A 27,898-nucleotide genomic window follows, 5' to 3' on the forward strand; every position below is an offset into this window, starting at 1 on the left:
GTCCTGTTCAAAATATGGCAATAAATCTTCCAAAGTAGCAAAATGTAGTTTTTTTTTTCATTATCTGTAAACGACCCTTGATGGATGGATCACTTTGACAATATCCTCTTTAAAGCCAGGAAATTGCACTGACCAGGAAGTGACAATATGTAGATAGGTGTAGATAGGAATTGCCTGGGTCCCATTACACAGCCATGTAATATGGTTGTCCTAAAAGTTCCTCAATCAGAAATAATCTACATCTTACACAACTATTTAAACATCTCTCCATCCATTTTTATTATTTCCTTACACCTGTTGAATTTACCTTTCTGCTCCTGATGTTAGATAATTGCTTACAAATTGATGTGCATGTTGAAATGAGTCAGAGGGTGTCTGTTGATACGTCCGATTTATTTCAGTGTCTGCATCCCTGAGGATGCTCTTTACTTTAATCCCAGGGGATCAACAGCTAACTGCCTTCTGGTCAACCACATTTCCACCAGCACTGCTTCTACATACACCTGACTCACTGACAGTTGTCAAAGTGTTTGCGTGTAAATGATGCCAAGATGGCATTGAAGCCACTCAATAGTTCAGAAGACACAGTGCCCTTTATTTCCACTGTGTGGTTTTCAATCCGACTGTGAATATGTCATAACTAACAGCAAACTGTAAACATCTTGACGGTATAATAAACTCACAATGCAGGGTTTGAAATAGGAAATGGAAAAAATAACACTTGGTCATGGTTTGATGTGAAACGACTTAAACCTTTCAAAAGAACCAGAGGAGTTTTCGGAGTATGCCACTGACCCACGCCTCAAAGAAAGGGTCTGGTAGGAAGATAGGAATATATATTTTTTAGCATTATGAAATGAATGTTGAAATCTTATGAGTTTAACACAGAGGAAAAATGCTGTGAAATGATGATGATTTATGGCTTATATTAGATTTTAATCCCAACTAGAACTTTCTCTTCTCGTCGCTGGACACAAGATAGATGATGTAATAATCTATGCAGTTTGTAGTGAACAAATTACAACATGCAATTCCTTATTGATGATAGTTTTATTGCTGAAAGTCAAACCTCCCTGTCAGCCACTCAGAAACCTCAGCTGGCAAAATAGCTGCACAATTCAGTGAATAACTATAAAAGAAACATTTGGGACTCTGTTGTTTACAGGGCAATTACCTTCTTTTAGTGCCAATTCTGTGTTTGTGTGGAAGGAAGTACCTTAGAGAGAGCACACTAATTTACTGCTCGCAGTTTAGAGCATTCGGGCTATTGTATCAAAAGATGTCTGAAATGGAAACAAGAATCAGAGTGGAGGCAGAAAGAGTGAGAAATTCTGAGAATAACAGGAAAAGAACATTCTCATTTTCTAAAGTCCGCTATGAAGCATCTGATGCAACTCTGTGCAAGTCCAAAAATAACGAAAGTCGGAGTAAGATGATGATGACGAAAAAAGATAGGATGAGAGAAAGACAGGAAGAAAAGATGCTGAGACAACTGTACTTTCACTGAACCACTTAGCTGATATTAAATTCAGTCCCAATGACTTCATCCTGGAGCACTTAGACTCAGAGGTTATTACATCATCGACCTGGAAGTGGTCCCCGTGATGTCATCTTTGTTATGAAGGTTGATACAAAGTACAAAATCTGTACAGATTGTGTAATCCATTATGGATTTAAAAAGACCTGATGTGAAGTTAAGTACAATAGATCCTGAGAAATAATCCTGTAACTACATAAATGTGAACTCACACAACTGTATTTCTATCCATATTAGGAGTTTGCATTGTCTTCTGTTTTTTTGTTTTTGTTTTTGTTTTTTTTAGTAATTGCATTTATGCATAATCCAGACATTTTCCATAACCTAAACATTACTACTATATGTCTAAATCTCAAAGAAGCACTTCTTCTTCTTATGGGACCCAGGCTTTAGGACCCATAAGAAGCAGTCGTCCCCCATATATAGTGATCCTAACAGTGTGTGAAAAACAAGACTGCACACAGAAATGCATGCACACTTTTAACACTACAGGGAGTAAAGTTCAAATAAAAACGTCAGACTCATGATTTTTTTGTCAGAACTTGCCATATTTTATATTAAGTTACATACATTTACATTTCAGCTCTCTTTGTGCTCACAGTAACAGGAACAAAACACCTATAGTAAACATTATGTGACTTCCATCCACACACTCACAAAGCTACATCACTGCATACATCCTCTTCTGGAAAAAGACACATACAAACACGCTCACACACATAAATGCCTCCGCAGCTACTCCACTGTCCCCAGTGCACTCAGTCTGTTCCAGTCGATTCGTAAACCACCTAATTTAGGCTCGTATTTCTCTCTCAGTCATGATATATGAAATAACACTTAGACCTAAACTGAGGTTTTGCAAATCAGCAAGAAAAAAATAATCAGTGTGATAAACAAAAACCATATTTTAAAACGAAACATTGGCATTATAAAATGATCTTTAATAGTCCACCTTTGTACAGCAGTCTTGGTTCTTTCTGATATTCATATGATGGTCTATTGGTTACTATTTATAAGAGGAAGAGCTACAGAGAGACGTAGAATGAGCAGAACTAGATGTAGAAGAAAGAAAAGTGTAAAAGCAACATTTGAGACATTCCGCGCTGCAACCTTGGACAGTGAAAAGTTGTTGTTGCAATAATGATAATGTTGCATGTTTACACAGGATTCTCAGTGGCAGTCTTTGGGATTGTTTAAAGCTTCAACATCCCCCACCTTCCAACAGAACACTACAGATAACTGGTTTAATGAATGATTGCAACGTGACATCAGTTGAAATGTGATTTCCTCTATATAAAAGTCCACTCCCTTTTTTTTTTAAATAACCCTTCACCTAACCCACTTCATTCCCAGTTAATGTCCAATCAGTACTGGCCAATGGGACGCCACATCCCTCCAGTCCTCAATTCATCACTTTCAAGGTTGTATCAGTCCAGCTATGGGTAACAAAATCAACAAAACCTCAGCTGTATTATTCCTCTGACATGGTATGCCATTTGGCAATCTGGCGACGCGGGTGGTCGCAGATCTCTCTCCAGTGCTCACCGGCCGTTCCTGCTGCCGATGTGCCCAGCACCAGACGGCCAATAACGGTGTTGAGGTTGCGTGAAGTGCCATTGTCTGAGTCCATCAGAAGCAGCTCTACGCTGGTGTCCCTCAGGCCCTCTTCGGAGGGCAGATCAAACACAAAGAGCTCGTTAAAGACCGGGTTGGGAGAGCATTTTTTCACGTGGGTCTTCTTCTTGCATATGCGCTTCTTTCCTTGGTACATATTCACTTTGACGTATGGATCTAGAGAAAAAGGAGCAAAAGAGCTGTTGATAAATTGCAAAGAAGCAAGAACAGCGTTGGAAAATATCCATCTTTGCAGCAGCTGACTAGCGCCCTGTTGTTCCCCAAACAAAAAGTTTGGTCAAAGAAAGTCTTCCTGCAAACTTTCTTATCTGTTTCTGCAAACAGGTATCATTTTAATACTAAGATGCTAAGATAGAAAGTCTACATACCGGTAGGGCCATTGTTTTCAGTCTTGGGAAGATGCCGAGCTTTCAGGACTACCACAGTCAGAGTGTTGGTGGTGGATTGGTAGCACAAGGACAGCAGCAGTTCTCCTCGACCCAACGACTTCTTTATGTAGGGATTGGGAATGATTAAAAAAAAAATCAAAGGTGATGGAAAAGATGGAAGGTATGAAAATGAAAAGAGGAGATAAAGGACAGGAGAGTTTTGGTTAGCACTTTCAAGCAAGACTTTTCCAACAATTTGAAAACCAAAACAAGGGAAAATTAGTTTAATTCGTATTAGGAAGTAAATCCACTTATCTTGACATTCATGTCTCTATAGAAAATAACATTATAACTACCGGTGAGTGTGAGTGTGTCAGCTTCCCTTTAGCTGCCAAAAAAAATCCTACAGGTCGACCAATAGTCTCAAGCAGACCCCTGAAGTTGTGTTGTGACATTTATTAAAAGAGCTGTGAGGCTGTCTCCATGAACCACAAACTGCAATGCAGTCTGAAACCTTTCTACCAGAATTACCAACTCACTGATGAGTCCTATGATGAACAGACTCTGTGTTGCATCACCTGTCCAAATCGAAAATATACTTGTGCTTTTTGTGCTTGTTTTTTAAAGGCACGCCCAAGTAGACGACTATCCAGAAAATCCATTTTCCACTTGTAAATTTGTATGAAATAATTGCTGACTGTCTAGTTTTTAATGTGTGGAGTATTCAGTTTGTTTGTAGTTCATAAGAACTATTTGAGCTACTGTTCTTCGTTGTTCTATAGTTACGTTCTTACCTCCACTAAACACACTCATTCCTACATGTAGACTTGGTAAATAAGATATAATAATTACGTTTGTGAGTTTTGATTCCCTAGAAATACTGATGACTAAACAGTCCTCCTGGTAGTTAGCTTAACATCAGAAACATTAACAAATACTGTAATCTGGTTTGTGGGAAGGAATCCATTTTACTGCTAGAAATTTTGATTTTTTTTCTAGAAACTGTAAATATTGGTACTTTATAGCTAATGCACACTTATACAAATTCAATAACCGACAAGTAAACCCGTGCTGTTGTTTTCACTGTAGACAACCCATCAGAGGTAAACGACATATTCATTTTCTTTTATGTGATACATTATCAGATCTCAATAACAACATGTTTTACTGATGAATCCCTCATCTTTTTTATTTGCAGGGCGTTTCTTTCCCTTCCTCTCCACACACATCTTTATCCACACCCAGTAGACGGGCGCCTTAGCTGCTGCCATCACATCTAAACTGGATTTCCAACCCCTGAACATTGTTGCCATGGAAATGAAAATTTAACAAAGGCAACTTCTATCCCTGACATAAAATTTCGATCCCAAAATACAAACATGTTTGCTTTCATCTGGATTACTAAAACAAACGTTTGTTGTTTCGGGTCTACCTTCATCCTCTAAAGGAGATTCTGCTCACTGCATGCTGTCTTGACTCATTGCACTCATGTGTGCTCCCATCCACCCACACAGAGCAGAAAGACAAAATACCTCCCCCACAATGAGAATCATCACATTGCCTCCAAAGAGCTGCATTCCACCAGCTATATAACATGTTGATTAAAATCGCTGGATGTAAAAACCTGCTTTTGGCAACTCTGCATTGATTGGCTGCACTGCTGTGCACCCACGCCCAGTCACATGAGGCAATGGGACACATAAGCCCCACAGACAAAGAGCCACCACCCTCCTAGCAAAGAAATGCCTCCTGTCTTACAAAACATCATGTAAGAAACTGCTATGATGCCCATTTTTTGTAAATTTGATGATAAACTACTGAATCATGCAATTGTTTAGTTGCATGTATTATCTTTTGTGCAGCAGATTTGTAGAATTGTTCATTTTTCTCATCTTAGAAACAGACCAGTAAGATATGCACAAAATAAACATCTTTTGTGAAACACTAATGGGAAACATCAGTGAAAACAAGGATTAAGTTAATTAATATTTTTTTGATGGTGAAAAATATGAAGTGAAAATAATTGAAGGTGGACATTAAAATCAATCTTAAGATTCTGACCCATATTTCTCAGCCCTTTCAAGATTTCAGGATTGTATTTAATTAATATTATTATCCTTAAAAAAAAAATCCCTTTCTCTGGGTGTAGATTTATCCATTCAATTATTCTAAAATGACCATGGATCAAATCTGTTGGAAGAGTGCAAAAATTGCACCAAACATATAGTTGTGATTACAGTTATACTAGACATTCTTATATTTGGTCAAAAATGTAAATTATTATTATCTAAATACATTTTTGTTCTTATGAATAAGAACAAAAATGTATTTTACTAAGGCCTATTTCCTGTCATAGTCTTTGGAGAGCTACGGTTCCTTAAATGAACTCGGCAAAATTCATGACATATCTTTATACGAAAAATTCAATACACAGGAAATGAGATGTTATTTCAATGTAGTTCTCTCGGATGCCAGGAAAAGGCAGAAACAGAATCCAATAGTCGGCTCTCCAGAGATTTATAATGAGCTCAATACATTACAGGGAAAATAATAAAGTGAAGAATACATTATTTTGTTCCCACTCTGACAGTATTAGTGTCCTAATTATATTGTTCTGTTTGGACATAAGCATAATTAGGCACATGACTATGTATTCAAATGTAGACATTTTCTGGAGAAAATTGCAGCAATGAGTCTATAGAGTAACACACTTGAAAGTGTTACTTCAAGAAATCAATGGAGAAATCAGGTGAATTTGGGCAAAAAGAAGAAAAAAAACTACAGAAAAAGCTAAAGAAGAAAACTCTGTGGCATTTTAATTTGTCTGAACTGAATGCAGCACATCCCTCAGCAGCAGTATCAGGTTTCAAATCCATACCTGGGATGTTGCAATAGATCTGTTTAGTCTCTACGGAGAGATAAGCCTCCTGTTCTTCCTTTACCGCTGACTTCATTTAACATTAACTCTTTGTTACCAAAGACAAGACTCTGACAGTGGAAATCCTACAGAGTATCTGAATTAAATAAAATGCCACTTATGCTGAATGTTTCTAATTTAGGATGAAGGTTGACAGTCTCTTGCATCAAAAAAGCTTTGGAGGAATCATTATAGGGTCATTTGCACAAAGAACAATTTCATTTAATCCAAAAATATGCACCCGTGCAAATCTTTATTTTAATAAATGACAAATAACTTAAATAGTTACTCAAATAGTTTTCAAATATGATTTTAGGGGAATCAATTTGGTTTGATTTTGCCATTTTCCACCAAGCTTCTTTGCTGCAATGATTTTTATGATGAATCGCTAAATTTGGATTGCATTATCTAACTAATGATTTTTTTAAAAAACAACTTCAATGACCTTCATATCTATTTTCCTAAATGGTTTAGTGCTGTTCAAGTCTGAGGCCTGAGTGGGAGGTGGCTGGGTGGGGGTTGGCCTGCAGCATCTGTCAGCAGTCAGCAGGCAGAAGAGGAGGTGAATCCTGGAGAGACTGTCAGACTCTTTCAGCAACAAACAACCAAACGATGAACGGTTTGAATTGGGTGAGGAAAACCTCCATGACATTCGGTTAGATGAAAACTAGAAGATGAACTGAAGAAGAACATCCAAATCAGGAGCTGTTTCTGCAGTTCGTACATTCCCTCCCACAACCAAAAGCTATTAATGTTAAATATAAATATCCCTTAAGTATGTATGAGTTAGGATGTGCTGTGGTGGCACAGGGGTTAAGCACAACCCACAGTTTGATTCCTCTCTTTGCGACCTTTTCTGCATATCTTCCCTTACTCTCATAACCCACTTTCCTGTCAATTAACTGTCAAATAAAGGCCACTAGAGCCATAAAAACCTTTCTTAAATAAAAGTATGGAAGAGTAGCTGTTTGTCTTATGATGAGTTCAGGGTGTCCTCTGCCCCTCGCTCTCTGACTACACCCCACCCTATAAGGATTACATGGGTACATAAAGTATGAAAGTACTTCCACTTTTGTTCCACATCTTACCTTAACATTCTTCTTGATAATCTCTCTGCTCATCAGGACACGCCCCTCCGACAAGTCGATTCCAGACAAAGGTACGAGGGTCTCTCCAATGACCTCGTCGCGAGAGAACCGATCAAAGCTCAGGACCATGAAGTGAAGGGACAGCTCGGACACTCGAGCCAGTGGGATCCCGTAGAAGCTGAAGGTCTCATCGAAAGCCGGGTCCAGAGTCTTCCGAAGGACTCTTGTTTTCACCCTGTGCTTCTTCTCCGGCAGCAGGGTCAGCTTGATGTAGGGGTCAGACGTAAGTGACTGCTCATCGGTTGGAGTCAGACCATGGGCCTCCTGGAGAAAATGTATAGATGTTAAGACAAGATTTTAGCATGAAAACACTCAGAAAGTTCCCCTAAATAAATATGAATGTGTGTTACCTTGATGTGAACAATGAATGCCTTCCTCTCTTCCTGGTACTCAAGAGAGAAGTGGAGGGTCCCTAGACCACCCTCCTTTTCGTCTGCCTGAGGCCTGTCGACAGCTGAGGTGGGTGCCTGGCTCGACGGTGCGCTGGATGGGGAAGATAGGTCGCGCCGTTCCATCGCACCAGGTTGAGTGAAGCCTGTTTGTGGGAGGGGAGCTCCAGGTCTGGGGAGCTGCGCACCGTCTGGTGGTGGTGGTGAAAAGGTTTGGTGGTAAAGTTTCCGTTCAGATCCCGCTTCTCAAGATCAAGGTGCAGGGCTGATCTGGAACCATTTGGAGTTGTGGCGGGTTTACCAGTACTGGGACTCATTGGCGTAGTTTGGCAGTTTCCATTGACATCTGTTTTGGCGGTGTCATTAGTTGTTGAGGTTGTGGCTGCCGCAAACTTCTTTTTGCCGCTCAGGCTCTCTGGGTAGATGTCCACGCCTTTAAGCATGTGCACAAACTTGTAAGGGGGCGTCTTCTGGGACTTGGTGGTGTTTTTGCGCTGGCAACAGATCCAGGCGAAGGCTGATGCAGTGAAGACAAGGCCGAAAACACTCACCACAGCAACACCCACAGGCACTGCCACTGTGGAGGAGTTTGGAGAAAGGCAGAGGAAGAAAAAATGAAGAAAGTGAAAAGAAAAGGGTAAAATTTAATAAGAAAACACACTTTGAAACAAAGCAGCATCTGCAACACGAGCCACTATGATTGTACTGTTGCACTAAAGCAGCTGAATAATTCTTCTTCTTCTGACACACCCTGCAGCCTGGAGTCAAATGAGGATGAAAACAATGCAATCTGTTCAACAAAGTGTTGTTTTTGTATTCCAGATTTGCTGGTAATACATGAACAGAAACTGCCAGAATCATAAATGGATGACCTGTGACTCCAGAGATACGAAAATAAAGATAATGGTTGCTCAGAGACATGTGTGAATTTCAACAGCTGGGAAGGTCATTTTATTTTACCCCACTGCCATTTTGTACTTTTGTTCTTTTGGTCATATCATAGCTGACATTTTCATGTATGAGACAGAGTAGCCTGACATTTGACCTGAGAAATTTATTAGACTTTTTTTGCACAGCTTTTTATTGCTTTCTCAGAATGAATGAGTCGCTGCTGGTTTTCTAAAATAGCAAAGGAAGATTTCACAATATGTCATTTGGAAATGATTATAGTCATTTATTTTCCTTCCACTCAAAAGCAGGGGTAATTTTGACAAAATGCTACAGGGCAAGATATTACCACAATTATAACCACAGTCATTTCTCTCAAAAGCCTTTATGTCTCACATGGTATCGCTATGGTGACGTTGAAGGGATATTTGTCGCTGTGTGCTTTCTTTGTTTTGTGTGGCTGAGCTCTGTCTCCAAGGCCGTCGCCCTCTCATGCAGCCAGATTTAATGGCTTGATTTCAAAAGAGAAAATGCAGTTCATTTCCCACAATTAGGAGGGCGACCCGGTGCAAAAGCACTCAGATTAACCCATCTAAAAAGAGAGATCAGATTGAGGCGCGGGGGTGGTGACCAATCACTCAGACGCTTGCCTTTTTCCTCTGCCTACAGCTAATGTGTTAGATCATTTATTCAGGTTTTTTTCACACATAATAGACGCCATGGCATGGTTAATGTGATATTAATGTGACAGTGCAGCTCAAACAAAATTATGACAATAAACAGCTTTTCATTCTACATTACACCTGTATTAATAGACTCTCCGGTGCCATATATATATATATATATATATATATATATATATATATATATATATATATATATATATACATATATATATATATATATATATATATATATATATATATATATATATATATGTGTGTGTAGAAAACTAAAGAGAGACCTTCTGGATAATTTAAATCGCACCACTTGTATTAATATTTGGCCTGTACTCCTGTGTGGGATGTTTTTTGAGGCTGTAATGACAGACAGATGGACGAAACACTGGGAGGGCTGTAATGCATGAGGACATAAAAAATAATAAATAAAACAGCTGTAATTTTCAGGTTGTACTTCTACTAGGAACACTCTAAATCTGTTAAATTCATAAAATCGAAATTGGTCGATTTTTTTTTTTTTTTTACTTTCATTAAATAAAAAGTAAATATGCACTTTTATTAATACCGTCGGAAACATAACGAGTATTTATTAATTTACCAAGGATAATAGGCAGCATTTAAAAAATATATGTTTGTAGATTTTTTTTAACATCGATTGACTTTAGAAATGTAATTTTCATTCATTTGTACATACTCAATTGTAGTCTAACTCAATAAATCATCTCAGTACACAATTAATGATTATAAAATTAGCTCTCAGTGTTTAAAAATGACGAAGTTTTAGTCAGGGATTAACGTGCATTTTAACTATTGTTAATTCACACCACAGACAGACTGACTCCATCATCAGGGTAAAGACTCACCGGGCTGCGCTCCGTCCTCCAGCATTGGGGCCATTATCGCTGTCCAAGGTGCTGAAAGCCGGTCTGTTGCCTCCTTAATTGTCTCACAGCGAGATCGATCTCGGGGTAAATCTCGTTCTGATTCCGTCTAACAATACAAAGGCTTGTTTTTGTTTCTTCTTCCCAGGGAGAAGGATGCTCTGTTCGCTCAGCTGCTGCTGTTACTCTTTGATGCGTGAGAGCGTCTCAGAGCGGCAACACCCCGCTCTCTCTCCTTCCGGCTGCTCGTTTTCTGGGTCTCTCTCCCATCTTCTGCTCGCATCCTCCCTCCGCCCCTCCCATTCCGCTGAGCTCATCAGTGCTGACGCAGTGGTGACGGAGGCTGGCTGCGCAATCAGAACCCCCGGTGAAACGGCACAAAGAGCCTGCCAATGGCGCCTGATTGATTTTTAGGAAATGAGCGCTGTCAACCTGTTTCAGCATCCTTCGCTTCCTGTATGTCGGTTTGTCTGTTTTGCTGAGATAGGACGGAAATAAGACATTTCCTGATATGTGTTTATCTAGTCACTGAGCTTCTAATTTGGAATTATCCAATTGTATGTAAGCTAAAAATCCAACTTCATTCAAACACTTACTTGCTTAAGTGTATTCGTATTTGATCTGGCACATGCAAATATGAGCTGTCTCCCATTTTTGCTTCAACTCACTGGCATCCCATACATTTCAGGATAATTGTCCAAGTTATTTTTAATGTTTCTTCTTACCTTACCTGTCTGAGCTGCTGCACCATTATACAACCCTCAGCTCACTCTGGCCCCCTGATCAGATGCTCCTGATTGTGACTGAAATAAAAGGGAAACTCAGAGAGGCCTGAGCTTGTGCTGTGGCAGTCATCATTTTTCATGCTACATATAGCAATTGTATTATGTGGTTGTTGTTTTTTTTTTTGTTTTGTTTTGTTTTTCAACTTCATGGCTGGTTTAAAAGTATTTTGTGTTTTAGTATTATATATGTGTCCTTAAAATGGCATTTATAATGTTTATTTTGCAAAGCAATTTTGTCCTTTTAAGTTAAGGTGCTTTTGAAATAAAGTTGAACACCAGATGTTTTTTATTTCGAAGTGTATTTACATCAATGTCTTATATTTTATCCTTTCAGGTTCAGAGGATAAAATATTGGCTAGGTTTTGTATCCACTATGATGAGCTATTTAGTCATTTTCTGCTTCTATTTTATACCTTTAAAAAAAACACCCATGAACTTAAATCATAACACACAGTTTATTCTCCACTGTATGCCATTGTTGATATTGAGTGTGGTCCCTGCTTCTGACTATGTTACAAAAATGTTCAAGTTCTAATTTAATAAAATACTGCCCCTTGGTGTTCATGGGAAAAAATGCAGGAATGTTAAGAGGCTGCACATTTAAACTTTGTGTCAAAAATTCTGAGCCAGTTTTTCTGTGTGGAGTTTTCATGTTCTTGTGCACAGTGGGTTCTATCCAAATACTCAAGCCACCATTCAAAACAGGCATAATATTTCGACTTGTGTGGGAAATAACAGGTAATAAATTGCCTGTTATTCAGATATCACTGGAGATGCCAAAATCCTTTAGTTCATATTTTCATCTGTTAACATTATTACACATTGTTGCGAAATTACCATTCATTTGTCAAGGTCAGAGGTCACTCTTACTTCTAAATTTATCTCCTGTATATCTCTTTCTTGTCCTATAAGCTGAATCATCCACAGCCTTGTTCTGATTTTAAAAACTCTCTCTGAAGAAAGGTTGATATTTTAAGGAATAATTGCAATTAAAGTTAAGATTAGATGCAACCTACTTTTTTATTTGCCTGAATTTTAATTACTTTGGATTAATATAAACTGGATCAAAATGAACTTTACCTTGCTGGATTTGATGTAAAAGTGACGATTGTGTCTACAAATTATTAATGGATTGTATTTGATTGTGTGCATTTTTGTGAGTGTTCAGCTTTACTTTAAGCTGAAATGTTATGTAATATGGAAACGGAAAGTAACTGAGAAAAGAGGAACGATAACCAGCTGTATGCACATATGTTTTATAAGCTGAAGTAGAAGGGCTGATTACACATAACTTGCAGGGAGAGAAAGGAAATAATAAAGGATCATTTTTACCATTCCTTCTGTTAAGTGACTCTATAATCAGGTAAGATATTTTCTTCTTTCAAAGATTAAATTGTTTAATTTACTATTATTATTTTTATATGCCATGGAAATGTATTTATTATTATCTTTTACAGATATAAAAAAAAGAATGGTTGGATTCCCATTCATCAAATCTGTGTTCCTGATCCTACCGCTGTTGTGTTTGGTTTGCAATGCAGATATACCGTTATTAAAAAGAGGTCTGGTAAGTTCTCTTTTGGGGTTAACCATTGTTCTCCAAGCAAAATCATACACTCATTTGTATTTTCATTATGATTTTTATGTGCAGTAATTACAACAATCTTTCTTTGTGGTACATTTCAGGTCAAAACAATGGACAACCTTCAAATAATGTTAGAGTCAGCTGTTCAAGGCCAAGTGAATATAATTTATTAATTGTTGGCAGATTCTGGATGTTATTTTAATAGTGTAAAGTTTGACTTTGTTGTGATTTATTATTTTTTTTTCATTTTCTCCTTCAGAAAGAAAACAAGACAGAATCGAAGCAATGTCAAAACTTTTGGATGAAGCAAAGTATTTGACAAATATGGAACAATTGGTATGTATGTTTTGATTAACATTTTTGGGCAGAATCAAATATATTCTTTCTTAGTACTTTCATATTTCATATTTTCTTTTAGTTTTTATATGATTTAATGTCATTTGTTGTGCATTGCCATACTAATGTATGTATTTGGTCAATTTCAGAAAATATTCTTGCAGGACCTTCAGGAAGCTGCAGATGAAGCTCGTGAATACAAGGTAGTTCTTTTGCCACTTAAATAGATCAAAACTTAATTTGTGGTGAACAAAAGCAATTTTTTAAAATTGTGTTGATGTTTGTAATTTTTTTTCTTCCCAAAGACGCTTGTAAAGTCCAGCCTTGAAATTCTCAGCAAAGTCCATGAAGAGAACATGAAAGTACTTCATCCTGAACTTCAACAAATGAAAATGTCACAGGATCCATCAGTTTATCAAACTTTTCTTGCATTTGAAAGCCTTAAAAAAACAGTGATGACTTACTTAGACCTAAAGGACAAAGTTTTTAGTGGAGGAGCAAAAGATACTGCAAAAAATCTGCATTATGTTTTGAATGTTTTAAGATCACAAGAACTTGATGATGGACTGTAAAAGTTTTGATCTCTGTTGTGATTTTTATCTGTGCCTAGAAGCTTCAAATTTAGTTTAGTCATTCTTTCCCATTGTTGGGGTGATTCTTAGTAATATATCTAAAATGATAAGATAAACTTTTTGTTTTCAAACATTATTAATAATAAAAGCTTTTGCTTTCATTACTGAATGAATTATGTTGATTTTCCTAATGAGTCTACAATTAATAAAAAATGTTTCCATCAAACTGGTCTTATGTGAAGTATTGTGTTGTTCCTGACTGCATATTTGTATTTTTCAGAAAAACTTAGTGCAGCACAGATTCATATCTTTCTATTTAAGGAAATGAGTCTGCTGCTACAGACAAGCTGGTTACATTTTAAATGAGACAAGCTGTGTTCGATGTGAGTTAAGCGTCTCTCCAGTAGAGGTGTGGTTAAATCATCTCTGATGACTCTCTGACAACTCAAAAGTGGAAGTAAAGCTAAACCGTTTTGTTTAAAATTCTGAATGTAACAGAATAATTCACCAAGTCTGACCGGCTTCTTCTTCTGTGCTGAAGAAAAGCATCCACACTGCACGATGCTTCAACCACTATATTCACATTGCCCTGGTCAATCACATAACATCCCAGCAATGTTGGCAAAAAACAAAAAATGTCAACAGATGCATACATTGGCAAGGTACTGTACACAAACAGTGTTAGTAGCAGCAGCAGCATCGTCTGAAAACAGATTTGTGGTGTCTGGTTTCAAGGCCACCAACAGTCTGACAGATCAACTGATTCTGGTCTGCAGAGGAATTTTTTTTACAAAGGTCAGATGACAAAAATGTTCATTGTTTTACTTTCTGTGCTTGGCAGAACAGTGTGATGAAAAATCAAACAAGTTTAGTTTTGATCTGAACGACTGTAGCTTTAGTTGCATGTTAAGCATTGTCCGATCAATCTGCCAGCTTAGTTTTAGGAGCTAGTACTCTATTTCTTGTTGAAAAGTTTCTTTAGTTTATTTTAGTTTTGTTTTATGTCACTGTAGCACTAGAAACTACACCAAAAGTACTGAGTAAGATTTTGTGTTTTTGCATAAAGGAATTAGCTGGCACTGTTTCTGCTTTCAGGATTGTGACACATTTCTTTTTCATTTGATGTTTCCTTCAATGTTTCACAAAAAAATTCTGGGTATATTCCAGAATCGGAAAAAGGCTGGGTCAGACCCAGACGCAGAGCTGTGTGCTCCAATCAATTCAGACACAAGCAGCCCTGGCTGGGGGAGGAGACAAGAAGAGTATTAAAATCATCTTAGAGTCCAAGTACTCTTATTCAACACCTTCATACGACAACTTAAGGTATGTCATAGAAATCCACTCTGTAATGTTGAGTGTTGAGAAGATATCTATATTCTATTTGCCACAATAATATATGTATACTGTATATCTATATCAACAGTATGTATGGTGTGATGCGAGCAGCAGTCATGTTCAGAAACAGGAAAGTGGTTCATGTCAGGAGACTGGTCTTCATTTTTACTCTGCTGGGTCTGCTCTGCCCTGCAAATTCATGGATAGACATGGACCAGCTGGTAACATGTTTTCTTTGTCTTGTTTCATATGTTTCAACAAATGCATGCATTCCTTGTAATCTTGCAATATTCACTTTGGATTTGCAGAGAGAGATGAAGAGAATGTTGAGCTGCTGAAACGAGAAGCATGAGGAGAAGCGTGAGTAAGACACACAAAGTAAATCTCTTCGTTTAGATTCCTACAGCAACAAACTCATGTGTTATTTTTCAGGTTGATAACGTGGTAGAAATATCTTCAGTCCTTTGGTTCTTGAGAAGTCAAGACGACTACTGGATTGTTCCAATAAGATGCTCGAGAATGGGAGGCGCAAATTTCCAGAAATTGCTCAAAGCATCCAGAGTGTAAAGGATTTGGTGTTGGCTTCCAAACGTTTTGTGCATAAAGCCCTTCAAAATCAGGCTGAAAAAATCAAAGACTATAAAAATAAAATATCACAACTGGAAAGAATTATGATGAACCTGAAAGAGAGGAAATCTGAGCTGTAAAGCTCTTCTTGGTGATTCTGACTATAGAATTCCCCACTGAAATAAATGACTTTTTGTGATTTGAAAATGTCTTGCCATATTAAATATTTCTAAAATATTTGACTACTGTTCCTGCCTGTTTTCTTGTTTACACACACATATGAAAGAAACAAGTAAAATTATACAGTACATTTATCACACCCAATAATTCTGTGGAATGTTCTTGTTGAATTTTACGTGATCCACAAAATCAGGTTTTATTGTTTCAGTGTTTGCTCCATAGAAGGTTTCTTCTGTTTTTTTTTTTTCCTTCCACAATTTAATGTTTTACAATCTGACAAATATAATTCATATAATCAATAAATAACCAAATAGAATCTGTCTAACATGGAGTTGATTATTAGAAAAGCAAATATTAAATTACACTTGAATGCATTTCCACCTGTATTCTGTGTCCGAGATAATCGTATTTGTACGCAGAATGTTCACATTAGCCTACAACACAATAAAAAAAGAGTGTTGTTATCCTGGTTGGAGCTAGTAATAGAAAAAACAGTCTTGTACTAACTTGGGCTGGAAGACCACTCAGAGAGGAAGAAGCAATTTCCCCAAATGTCAAATAAAAAGTCTGATCACAGATGCAAAAGCTCTCAGGGTCAGAGATATGATAAGGCTTTCTGCAGGAGGGACTGGTGCACTCACACAACAGAAGAACTTCATTAGAAGAAGGACAATAAAAACCTTACATTTTTCCAGAATGTAGAAACTGATGTTATTTCCAGTAGCAATGGTTTTGTCTTATTTAATGTCAGAGGGTAAAAAAATACATCTTTTTACAGCTGTATTTAAGAAGAATACTTAGTCTGTACTTTAAAACAAGTCCTTCTCAGTGCTTTAAGATATTAGTTTGAAGTATCAACTATCATTTCTCTGCAGCCTAACTTGAAAAATGAAACTTGACAGTTTTGTGTGGTTATAAACACAAAACATGCTGGGACAAATGTGAAACTGTAAGGAGAGGAAGTAACTCCAAGAGGATATAAAAATGGTCGCGTTATTCCATCCAGTTCAGTTTCTCGTTGAAGAAGAAGTGTGACATTTCAGGTAAGTGTAAAATACAATACTACACCTCTATTACAACTACAAATTTTAACAATTTTATCTATTTTAAATTTACCTTCGAAACAGAGATGGCAGTGATACTTTGTATCGGAAACAGAGGAGCGTTTGGCACCAGAACCATTAAAGGCTTGTTCCTCGTTTTTATTCTGCTGAGCCTCTTTTGCTCCACAAGATCACAGTTTGACAAACAGCAGGTACATAATGTTTTGACTAACCTGGATATAGAAAAAAGTTCAATACTTACATTTTTGATGCAGTCTACTTCAACAACTTAACTAAATATATATTTTCACTGTTGATTTGCAGACTGAACTCCGTGAAACAATTCGAAACACAGAATCACTCTTTGTGAACCTGAAGGTTAGTCATAATGTTTTTATGCTTAAAAGTAACTTTATTCTTTTACTTTACAAGACAGTGGAAGAACTGACTATTTTGTGCACAGCTAAAAAAAAAAAAAATCATGAACTCAGTTTGTTTTTGAAAGGTTTCGGTTGTATTTTTGGTCAATGACACTAAATCAGATTTGTTCGATGTTCATGCTGCAATACATAAAATTGAAGGTGCTATAATTGTGTAATCATAATTTTTAAGATCTTAATCTTGATGTGCTAAATGATAAATCTATTTTCTTTCTCATCAGAGTGAGGAGTTCCATATTGAAGATTATCCTCTACTAATAGAAGAAATCAATCAGAAAATAAGAGAACGTGGGACTTTCTCAAGATTCAGGAAGAGGAGCAGGCTAAACTATAACAGAATAACAGCATCATTTAGCCTTTTGTACTGTATTTGTAAAATCATCCCAAATTATGTCTTAATAATTCTATCTTATTGACTCTCACTCTATCACTTATGATCAAAATAAATCGAGTGGACCTGTGGAGGTTTGAATGATGTCACCAGATGTTTTGTGGCTTGTTGGTCTCTGGAGTCTAAACCACTAGAAGTTCCTTCATTTTCAATCTGATGACTGATATCTGGACATTTTGTGGTTATGGTCATGTGACAAAAGTGCCCATAGTTGTACTTTCTGTATAAGACAAAAGAATGTCAAAAATATTGAATGCCACATTTTAACATTGTAACATTATGACAAATATTCTGAGAAAAATAGGAAATAACTAAACCTTTTTGATTCTGTTTTAAATTAGTATCTCAAAGTGCATAGGACGAGTTTGTGTGACCAGTTTTTCTTTCCAAGGCAGCACTGCCATCTACTGGTTGGTGCATCTATCGCTTGTTCTAATTTCCCACATTTCTTTTTAGATATTGTGACAGAACAAATAAGAAGCACTCTGTACTTTTACTCCACATGTTCCTAAGAGCATAACTTGAAACATTATTGAAAATGAAAGCTGATTGGTCTGTGAGGCTGTGAGGTCCCAGTTGTTGTTTAAGTCAAACCATTATCACATGCCACAGCAACTGTTTATAGCAGAAACAAAAGAAAAATAGTTTCAAACTGAAACTGCTGAGGCATTATTCATTTATTAGTTCTCACTTTAGCACAAGCTCCTCTTTTCAACAGCAATAATACTTGTTACAGTTCATTTTAAATTCAGGTAGTTTAATTAATACACATATGGCTTCAGATGTATATACTCAGCTGATATACCTTAAAGTGAAATTATTTTAATTTGTGGGTGTGATTTAAGGAATCACAGCCACAGCAACTATATCTGATGTCAGACCCACTGGAGGATTGTTTATGTTCAATACAGATCGCACCTTTATAATTAACAAAAATTACCTGGAGAACAATTACCACCTCTAAAGCAATCCATCATTTTTATCGTGTTGACTTTATTAAACAATTGTCAAGTTGTTTTTGTAACTTACAGGCTTAAGTTTTTGGTAAATCATATGAGGATATGAAAACTACATAACAAAAGCTTTTACAAGTTTTTAAACGTTTTGTGCTGCAGTTGTATTTCAAGGTACTTTCCAACATGATCCTGTAAGCTCGACTTATTTCCTGAATTGTTTTATGCCCTTTGTGTTTTATAAAGTTTTCAACACTATCTTTAGCAGAAGGTCAAAGTATTAAAATACACAAATGAGAAAGGAAAAACTATTTGGGTTAAATGTATGAAAGATTGGCGCTACTTACCAACCAAAGAGGATGCACTCTATTATACTGTATGATAAAGAACATAAGGGCATAATGATGATAATTTTACAGTGTCACATCATTTGTTGTTTGTTTTAAGATTAAATTATATAATTTTATTTTAGAAGGTAAAATTATCCACTTAAAAAAAATCTGTCTTCAAGAGAACAAGTCAATTCATACAGTCAGTTGTTTTCAAAGCAACACTGCCACCTATTGGTTGTTGTAAGAAGTAGGTGCACATTTCTCTTGTTCTGAAGTCTTAGCATTGTTTCATGTTTTTTGGGGGGGGGTTTTTTTATCACCTTCACTTAAAAAAAATGCTGTGAGCTTAACATGACCAACTTCCTCAGTTTACAGGCTGGTAATATACAATTGGATCCTGCCTAGTTTTTCACAGTAGACGTTTAGATAAGTAGCTCTTTTCATAGACATTTCTTTTCTGGGAAAGGAAAACTTATGGATTTCTAAATAAATGTTTCTTGAAAACAGGCCAAAAGCTAAAATATGGATTTAAAACTGATTTATGTGCATTTATTATCATATATTCCTTTATTCTTTAGTTATCTATTAATTAATTTATTAATATATAATATTTGATTTATCTATTAATAAATTAATAGATTAATCTACTAATTAAACTAATTGATTACTAGATTAATTAGATTAATATATTATTAATTAATAGATTAATCTATTAATAATTAATAGTTAATCTATTAATAAAATTAATAGACTTGGCAAGACTTAGCAGAGTTGGCAAAAACATGGAACATACTGAATAACTTGACATAATATTGAAAATGAAAGCTGAGCGGTCAGTGATGTCATAGTTTTTTTCCAAAGAGGAATGTCCCTGTTGGTGTTGGCATAACAGCATCATCACATGCCACAGTCCAAGAACCAAGACCCAAGAGGCATCATTCATTTCTCTGTGTTCGCCTTAACAGCAGCTCCTCCTCTCAAACAGCAGGTAAGATCTGTAACATTTTTAATTCAGATAAGCTTAAATATTCTACTAAAAACAGACATGCTTTCAGGTTGAACTCATACTAAAAAGTAAAATTATTTTAGAGTCCTGGTTGTTTTGATTCCAGGAATTATGGCTGCAGCAGCTGTCAAAGGATTGTTCCTCATCTTCTCTCTTCTGGCTCTGGTTTCTGTTATCAACTCAATGATCAGCAAAAGTCACCTGGTAAGTCATTTTCACTTTAATTTTCTTTCACACCTGAAATAATTAATCTCCATCTTTCAAGTGGAGCTTTTGAAATGTCTAATTAGAGATAAATAAAGAGTGCGTTTTTGTTTTAGTTTTGTTTTTAAAGACTGGTAATTGGGCTCTTTTAATAGGAAATATATAATTTTATGAACTCATTGATAGGTAGTGTTATAGTCCAAGTTATTTACAAATCATTTATTTCTATTTATTTGTTTTTAATTTCATAATCTTACAGTTATGGCAGTAACTCTTCAAACAGAGAGCTGTTTAAAGAGCATATCTGAGTTTCAGATATGCTGTTACAATGTTACCCATCTCATGTAAACCCTTATTTCCGAACATTTCAGAAAATAATTCAGGAATACTACGAGGGTGGACTGATGGATGCAGCTGATAAGAAGGTGAGTTAAAGCTTTTCTTCTATCATTTATTTAGTTTATTGTTAAGGTCAATGTAGTGGGTAGAGGAAAATTAAAAGCTGTAACAAACACACTGCACAGAATATCTGACGAAGATGTTTTTTCTTTTTAAAAGAAAGAGTTTGAGAACCAGCTGAAAGTTGCCTCGCAGATCTTTGAAGAAGAGCTGGAGAAGTTTCATCCCATGTTGAGTCAAGTGAAAGCTGCAACAGCAAACTCTACATCTCTGAAAGGATTCACGAGCTCCATCACCAACCTCTTGGTCCAAAAAAGGAAAAACTTTGCTAAAGATATAAAGGCACATCAGGAGGAAATTGATGACATTTGGAACTTTGTAAAAGCCATGAATTATGGCGAAGATTGGCTGTAACAGTCGTAAAACGTTTCTCTGTCACAGATGGTCAGTTTCTAAGCTCTCTTGTTTTTGTAAGCAAAGAACTGAACTGAGTGAAGAGAGTGTGATTATACAAATGGTTTTTGATCGGTAATCATTTTTGTCAATCATATTTTGGGTGCATAAAGCTTAAATTTGGTTAAATTTGTCAGTTTAGCAGTTTCTAATATCTTCAAATACCCATCTGTAGCTCTACATAAGTTTTGTTTTCAATTTGTTTTTGTTTTGTTTTTTTGTGAACTTCTTACATTTATATGGTCTGGATTTGCACTTTAACGTTTTGATTTTGAGCAACATAAGAATGCAATATTAACGTGATTTTTTTTTTTTTTTTGATGCCACAAAAGAGTTGTTGATAAGTAAAATTAGATAATTATTTCCAGAACGAAGTTCTGTCCAGATAATTATTTTCTGCAGAAGGAAAATAGCAACACTGATCACAGTAAAATGATCTACAAACTGGAGTTCCTCCTGCCATGTTGGGGTTTATTTTTTATACTCATCAGATACATTTAAATATGATTTTATCCATAAACAATTATTTTGATATTTTAGAAACAAACAGAACTCAACACAGTGGAAAATGTGAGGATTTTGGGATGAATATGTCATGTATAATTTTCAGTATAACTGAAATATTTGCATTAGAAAAACTTTTTTTCTTTTGTTGGGGTAATTGTTCAGTACCTTGTAAATGTATCCATACTCTTAGAATATGTTCAGATTTTGTCAAATTACAGCCTGAATATTTGTGGTTTATTGTGATTTTATGATGTACCAGTCAAATAAAGAGAATAACTTTGAAGTGGAAAGATGAAGTATTGTTTGAAAAGGAGTGCCACTCTTTGATGCAGCAACCAGGTATATTTTTGTCTTCCTGTTCCAGGTGATAACAGTAAGAGATTACTGTCAGCTTCTTACTGTTGATGTTGTAAGATCTGCTGTCAATTAGGAAATGTGCCAACATGATTTACTGTAACCGCGGGAATTATTTTCCATTCTGCGAAAGAGAAAGTGGTGCAGGCCACACTGAGCAGATCCGCTGTAGAGGGTTTTTTTTCTACTACTTTGGCCTTCTGCCAAAGACAACAGGGAATGTGTTCTTCTTAAACGTCCCAAACTCTTTTTCAAAAAGGCGTAAGACAATTAAAGGAATTCAACCTCAAAGGAACAGCTGGGGAAATACCTTGAAACAGAAGTGTAATAACAACTTAGTAAAACTCATAAAAGTTCTTGTCAAGTGGCTTCTTCTCCATCCATCCAGTTTCTCACACCCTTGTTCGTAACAAAGTTTCGAGGGTGTTGGTGCTGATCACCAGACGTCAATGTTCGAGAAGTGGGGCAGGGCAAGACGGGACGTGAGACAAGTAATAAAGATAAAGACAAAGATAAAGATTGTAGTCAGACTGTTGTGGTTTCTGTCACAGCTTCATCATGAGTTACCTTTAGTTTTACAGCAGAAACGAAAGAGAAATTATGTTAAAGTGAAACTCTTGAGGCAGTATTATCAGAATTGAATGTGCGTCATCTTGTCACATCTTGAGTTTTCTCTTCAGTAACAGCTCCTCTTCTCTCTACACTTCGGGTAAGACCAATGACTCTCTTAATTAAGACAAATTTCAGTTTTCTTTTCAGCAATAACCAAGTTAAGTGAATTTCTCATTATTTCCTAGGGTGTGTTTTCACTGCAGTCATGACCAGATCAGCTTCAGATGGAAACAGAGGATTGTTTGGTTTCAGACCAACCAATGGGCTGCTCTTCATCGTCACTCTGCTGGGCCTCGTTTCTGTAGCAAACTCTCTGATTGACACAGAACACCTGGTAAAGTGTTTAATTTTTGTTTATATATATTCACTTAAATTGGGTCTGAGACAAAACAAATTAGTAATAATCAAAAAATTGTGGACAACAGGGTATTTTGTTGTATTTACAGATAGAGTGGTGTTTTCACTGTGCACTTATCACCACTTAAAGTCTTAAACATGACTTAGCATTTTTTACAATTTTTATATTGTAAAAAATGCTTTTGCAGCTCTCATCCTGTAACATACAGCTCTTCATTTGCACATTTCAGAAAATAATTCAGGAGTACTATGAGGGCGGGTTGGAGGATGCATCTGACAAGAAGGTGAGTCATTGATCAAGTCTGAAAAGATTTTGACACCTTTATTAATAATTTCAGTATAAATCGTGACAAAGTGTCTCTGAAATTGTGTAGTACTTCTAATAAGTTTCTCTTCTGTTTCCCCTCCAAAAGAAAGAATTTGAGAACAGGATTAAAGTTGCCTCAATCGTCTTTGAGGAAGAACTTGAGGAGTTTCATCCCACGCTGAAGCAGCTGAAAGCAGCAACAACAAACTCTACGTCCCTGCAAGGACTCTCACGCGCCATCACAGATTTCTTAGTCAAAGAAAGAAAAGATTTTGCTGAATCTGTGAAGGCAAATCAGAAGGAAATTGATGATATTTGGAGTTTCATTAAAGCTCAGGAGTACGGTGAGGATTAGATGCAGCTGTTCTTTGTGGCAGATAAATGGTGTTTTTATAAAGTCTCTCTTCTCTTTATTGTCTGAGAAGGTTTCCTTTTTCATATTCATTATCTAAAGTTGCAATTGAACCAGTTTATTATGAATGCAAACACCTTTGACAGCCTGTGGGTATCTGATGTTTCATTCAATCCAATCACTCCACAACTCTACTGATTCTTTAAAAAAGCCACTTGAACCACTTTTACCAATTTTGCATCCTGCATTACATGGTACTTTAGCTAATTTGATATAATGATTTTGTTCTTCTTTTTAATAATGTTCTTTGTTCATAATTTAAGAATTTTATTTTGTTGTTTTATGAGAAGTTTGTGATTCTTTTCTGTTAAAATTGCCATATGGATAAACTTTGCATACCAACTTGATTCATGTTTGAGTATTTTAAAAAGTTTTGATGAAACTGATTTAAAACACTATAATGTCTTCTTTGTCCAATACCGATTGTCTGCATTTGAAAAAAAAAAACATAAAAGAAGAAAAAGAAAAATATGACTCCTGAGTATTTCCTGCAAGAGCTCAAAAGGTGGCAGTGTTGGTTATATTTCACAGAAATATCTTTGGCTGTAAGAGAGTCATATTGCCATGTTTATATACACTGCTCAAAAAAATAAAGGGAACACTCAAATAACACATCCTAGATCTGAATGAATGAAATATTCTCTTTGTCCTGTACAAAGTTGAATGTGCTGACAACAAAATCACACAAAGATCATCAATGGAAATCAAATTCATTGATGATCTAGGATGTGTTATTTGAGTGTTCCCTTTATTTTTTTGAGCAGTGTATTTAACTGAAGCAAATAGTCCTGAAGCTGAAACCACATTTGGCTTAATAACTTCAATCCTATTCAACCCCTGACAGATTTAGATTTGTATTTATTTTTTTACATAACTGAATATTAATTGGTGTCTGGTCCTGCACCCAGTATTTATCAGAACGTTACCCCAATTAAAGGTCTATCTTAAAATTCAGAAATGTTAAATGTGTCAGAAATATAGAAGAGAATTGGAGAGAATAATAAGTGAACATCCAAACTCCCAAAGGGAAATGCTAATTAGAGGTAATGAAAAGTTTCCACATTGCTTGTGCTGTTTATTTTTTGCAATTTATTTTTATTGCTCTTTTTCAAATGTACCACTTAACCAGATACAGGACAATTCAAAAATAAATCAGGGGCTTCAGACCTGGATTCCCGAGTCTACTGTGGTTAAGGGTATGAAAAAAAACTTTTTTATAAACTTTTTGTTTGTATAAATGTAACAACCTTTTCCCTACTGGCGTCAGGAGGTGCTGGTGCCTAACTCCAGCTAACATTCGGGCGAGAGGCGGGATACACCCTGGATATGTGCACCCTGCACATATTTCTCATTTACACTTTTCATTAAAATCAATTTGTTAAACTGAGAAAACAGATTATTTAATCAAATCTAATTATTTCAATTTGTCAAATAAAATAATTATTTTAAAAAACTAAAATAAATAAAAGCCTTGAGTTAACATTAAACAAAAAGGACACAAGAAAGTCAACTGTTAAAAAATATAATAAAGTCACTCTGCGACAGACTGTGTTGCCCAGTCTGCCGCAGGGCAACACAGAGACAGACATGACAAACAGCCATGCACACCTAGGGAGAATTTAGAGAGATCATTTAACCTAACAGTCATGTTTTTGGACTGTGCGAGGAAGCCGGAGTACCTGGAGAGAACCCACACATGCACAGAGACAATATGCAGAAATATTTACAACATTTCTTTCTAATGATGGTATATCCAACAAAAATATGTTTAATAATTAAATTTCCATTCTGTTTACACCTGGCTAGTGGCAAGGCTGATTTTTTTCTGTTTTCTTTCACTTCTGATCCTGCATCTTACATAAACTATCACTTTCTGTGTCAACATTGACAATGTGAGCAAGCCGGATGCGGCTCTCAGTAAATGTTTTTCTTCCTTCTAGGTGTTTTTTTATATACTCATGTTACGACCCCTGTGACTTGACCTTTGCTTTTAGTTTTAGCTGTGTTGTTTCTCCATTCAGTTCATCTTTGATGCATCTACAGGTAAGATCTTTAAGACTGGGAAGTTATGCATTTTAATTATGTTTTTAAGAAAATAATTTTATTCTAATTGGTAAGTATATGCATCCTGATTTGTGCTTTTTCTCCTGATTGATTCGATCACAGAAATAATGGCTGAAGCAAGACAAAGACTGGAGGCTCTGAGGTTCAACAAAAACCTTTTCCGAATCATTTCCCTGCTGTTTCTGCTTCACATTGGACAGTCACTGGATTTTAGAGATTATAGGGTAAACTGGCTTTTTCTTTAAATATTTTAACATGTTCTAACGTATATTTAGTTTATGTACAAAACGTTCATAATTGTTCATAAAATCTTGCTTTTGTCTTCCTTGTAAGAATGTTGAAAGCTTGGTGAATAACTTGCAGAAAGCAGAAGAATTAGTCACATACCTTGTAAGTTTCCTTTTTGCTCATATTTGTGCGACATATTTTCCTCATTAAATTAACAGCAAACAGAACTCAAATGTCTACTAATAAAGCTTTTTTTTCTTCATTAGAGAGAAGTACAAAGTGGTACTGAATTTATCTTAATTCTTTTGGATGAAGCAAAGTTTGTAGCAAACAAGAAGCATCTTGTGAGTAATATGGCTTTATTTTGTAGAAGGTTAACAGAGTAGTATTTTCTAAACACAGTCTTATATTAAATAACCATTTTTCAAATGTATATTCTTTCTCTGATTGATTACAGGAACTATTCCAGCCATATCTTCAAGAAGCTGTAGATGAAGCACACAAACAAAAGGTGGGTCAGCCTACCTTTATATTACTCAGATGTTATTTATTTAAAAGGTTCACAAAATATTTATAAAAATGTGAATAATAAGACTGTCTAAATGTTTTTTTTATATATTCTTAATAGGTCAAAATGTCATCTTTTACAATGGGCATGCAACGGATTTGCAATTTGATCATGAACACTGAATGTTACCTTAAAGAAACGAAAAAGTCAATATTTACTCATCAATCGAAGACAAGGTTAATTGAAGCCATAGAGCAACTCCATGGATTATGTGTGAGTTACGTAGCGTTGCAGAAAGACACCTTCAATGGAAAAACAAAGGAGACTGAAACAAAACTGACATGGACGTTGAATATTCTTACATTACGGAAGAAGATTCTCTTTCTTTATGAAATTAAACCAGTCGTGATACTTTGCATTTTAGCCCTTTGTTGGATGTGTTCCCGCATCTGTTCTTGTATATTTTCATACCTATAAATTGTTTCATCATGAACATATATTTTGTATCTGCAGTAAAGTTTAACTCTTTCTGAACTTTGCATGATTTAGGATTTAGGAGAAGGTTGTGTTTGTGTCTGTTGAACCATTTTTATGTTCATATACCTTTAATCACTGAAGAATCATTGTCACGACCTTCTATTTCCACCCACACTCTGGGTGGAAATAGGTGGCTTGATTTGCACGCACTTCCAACTTGATTGTTTTGTAAAACTATATATGATTTATTTCTTACAAAAGTAGAGACAAAATAATTTATAAAAATGTCTTGCAACTTAGTCAAAAACGAAAAATGATCTCAATTTGATGTTTGAAGCTCTAAAAAGTGGCCAAAAAATAATTTACAAAACCTTCCGTCAACACACCAGACATTTACCAAACAATAGACCTCCACCAAGCACCCGGTGTGTTGTTAATTACTCAAATTCATGGGAGGATCTAACAATTATCAATGTAATCTAAACAATTACAAATATAAAAGTTATTTACAAATTTTGGATCTAAATCAACTTAACTACCTTCTAACTTGTTTTTAACTACCCAAAGAAGAAGAAGACTAAATTGGTAGAAATTATAATTCACAAAATTTAGCCTAACATGGCCACAACAATCACTAAACTACATTTTCATGCTTCTTGGCAAAGGTTGCTATTTATTTTGTGGTAGCATGTTCACAAAAATAAAGATGACAATGTGTTATTTTGTGAAGTCTTCTATTTTTCTCTTATTCATATTTTTAACTTAGTAAAATACTTATTGCCCAGCCATAAAATTTCCTCACTACTAAATATTCTCAGTCAACTGTTAAGCTTATTAACTGCAATGGTTTCCATGGTGGTTTATATTACCTTTACATGCTTTACCTTTGATTTTCTAAATTACAACTTGACTTTTTATCCATCATAATTTCAATTTTGACTAACTGATCAATAAGTTAAATATTATTTTTGTTTTGTTTTATAATGTTACATTTGTTTTCATTTGTATAATAGCCTACAATGTTTTACAAAATTTAATCTGTTTCCAG

The 27,898-nt window shown here is 35.7% G+C and overlaps 2 protein-coding genes and 3 long non-coding RNA genes across 5 annotated transcripts; 4 read left to right on the forward strand and 1 right to left on the reverse strand.

Moving 5' to 3' along the window:
* Positions 1-2,070: 2,070 nt before the first annotated feature.
* syt4 (synaptotagmin IV) lies at positions 2,071-10,661 on the reverse strand. Its single transcript, XM_055051234.1, is given in 6 exon segments — positions 2,071-3,328; positions 3,541-3,661; positions 7,546-7,869; positions 7,956-8,152; positions 8,155-8,571; positions 10,426-10,661. Coding segments are annotated over 6 exon segments (1,413 nt in total). The 5' UTR covers positions 10,460-10,661; the 3' UTR covers positions 2,071-3,008.
* Positions 10,662-12,506: 1,845 nt separating this feature from the next.
* LOC129373165 (uncharacterized) lies at positions 12,507-12,963 on the forward strand. The gene is made up of 3 exons (XR_008607321.1): positions 12,507-12,591; positions 12,686-12,795; positions 12,915-12,963. It is a non-coding gene; the product is annotated as an uncharacterized LOC129373165 (long non-coding RNA).
* Positions 12,964-13,081: 118 nt separating this feature from the next.
* LOC129373325 (uncharacterized) lies at positions 13,082-13,805 on the forward strand. Its single transcript, XR_008607348.1, has 3 exons — positions 13,082-13,149; positions 13,299-13,352; positions 13,455-13,805. It is a non-coding gene; the product is annotated as an uncharacterized LOC129373325 (long non-coding RNA).
* Positions 13,806-19,880: 6,075 nt separating this feature from the next.
* LOC129373164 (uncharacterized) lies at positions 19,881-20,598 on the forward strand. The gene is made up of 3 exons (XR_008607320.1): positions 19,881-19,950; positions 20,075-20,172; positions 20,544-20,598. It is a non-coding gene; the product is annotated as an uncharacterized LOC129373164 (long non-coding RNA).
* A 5,145-nt stretch (positions 20,599-25,743) lies between these two features.
* Positions 25,744-27,788, forward strand: LOC129373297 (uncharacterized). Its single transcript, XM_055051176.1, has 5 exons — positions 25,744-25,861; positions 25,971-26,027; positions 26,132-26,209; positions 26,323-26,376; positions 26,494-27,788. Exons 1-5 carry the CDS (start codon positions 25,745-25,747, stop codon positions 26,848-26,850), a joined length of 663 nt encoding a protein of 220 aa, XP_054907151.1. The 5' UTR covers position 25,744; the 3' UTR covers positions 26,851-27,788.
* Positions 27,789-27,898: the final 110 nt, after the last annotated feature.

The sequence above is a fragment of the Poeciliopsis prolifica genome, unplaced genomic scaffold (genome assembly GCF_027474105.1).
Source record: "Poeciliopsis prolifica strain line A6 unplaced genomic scaffold, Auburn_PproV2 SCAFFOLD032, whole genome shotgun sequence".
In the NCBI taxonomy this organism is placed as follows: Eukaryota; Metazoa; Chordata; class Actinopteri; order Cyprinodontiformes; family Poeciliidae; genus Poeciliopsis; species Poeciliopsis prolifica.

Excerpts from the sequence above, each read along its gene's own strand:
- LOC129373297 (XM_055051176.1), top strand. The coding sequence starts at position 25,745 with ATGGCTGAAGCAAGACAAAGACTGGAGGCTCTGAGGTTCAACAAAAAC. Across the intron at positions 25,862-25,970 it reads TGGATTTTAGAGATTATAGG|AATGTTGAAAGCTTGGTGAA; the intron begins GTAAACTGGCTT and ends CTTCCTTGTAAG. Across the intron at positions 26,377-26,493 it reads ATGAAGCACACAAACAAAAG|GTCAAAATGTCATCTTTTAC; the intron begins GTGGGTCAGCCT and ends TATTCTTAATAG.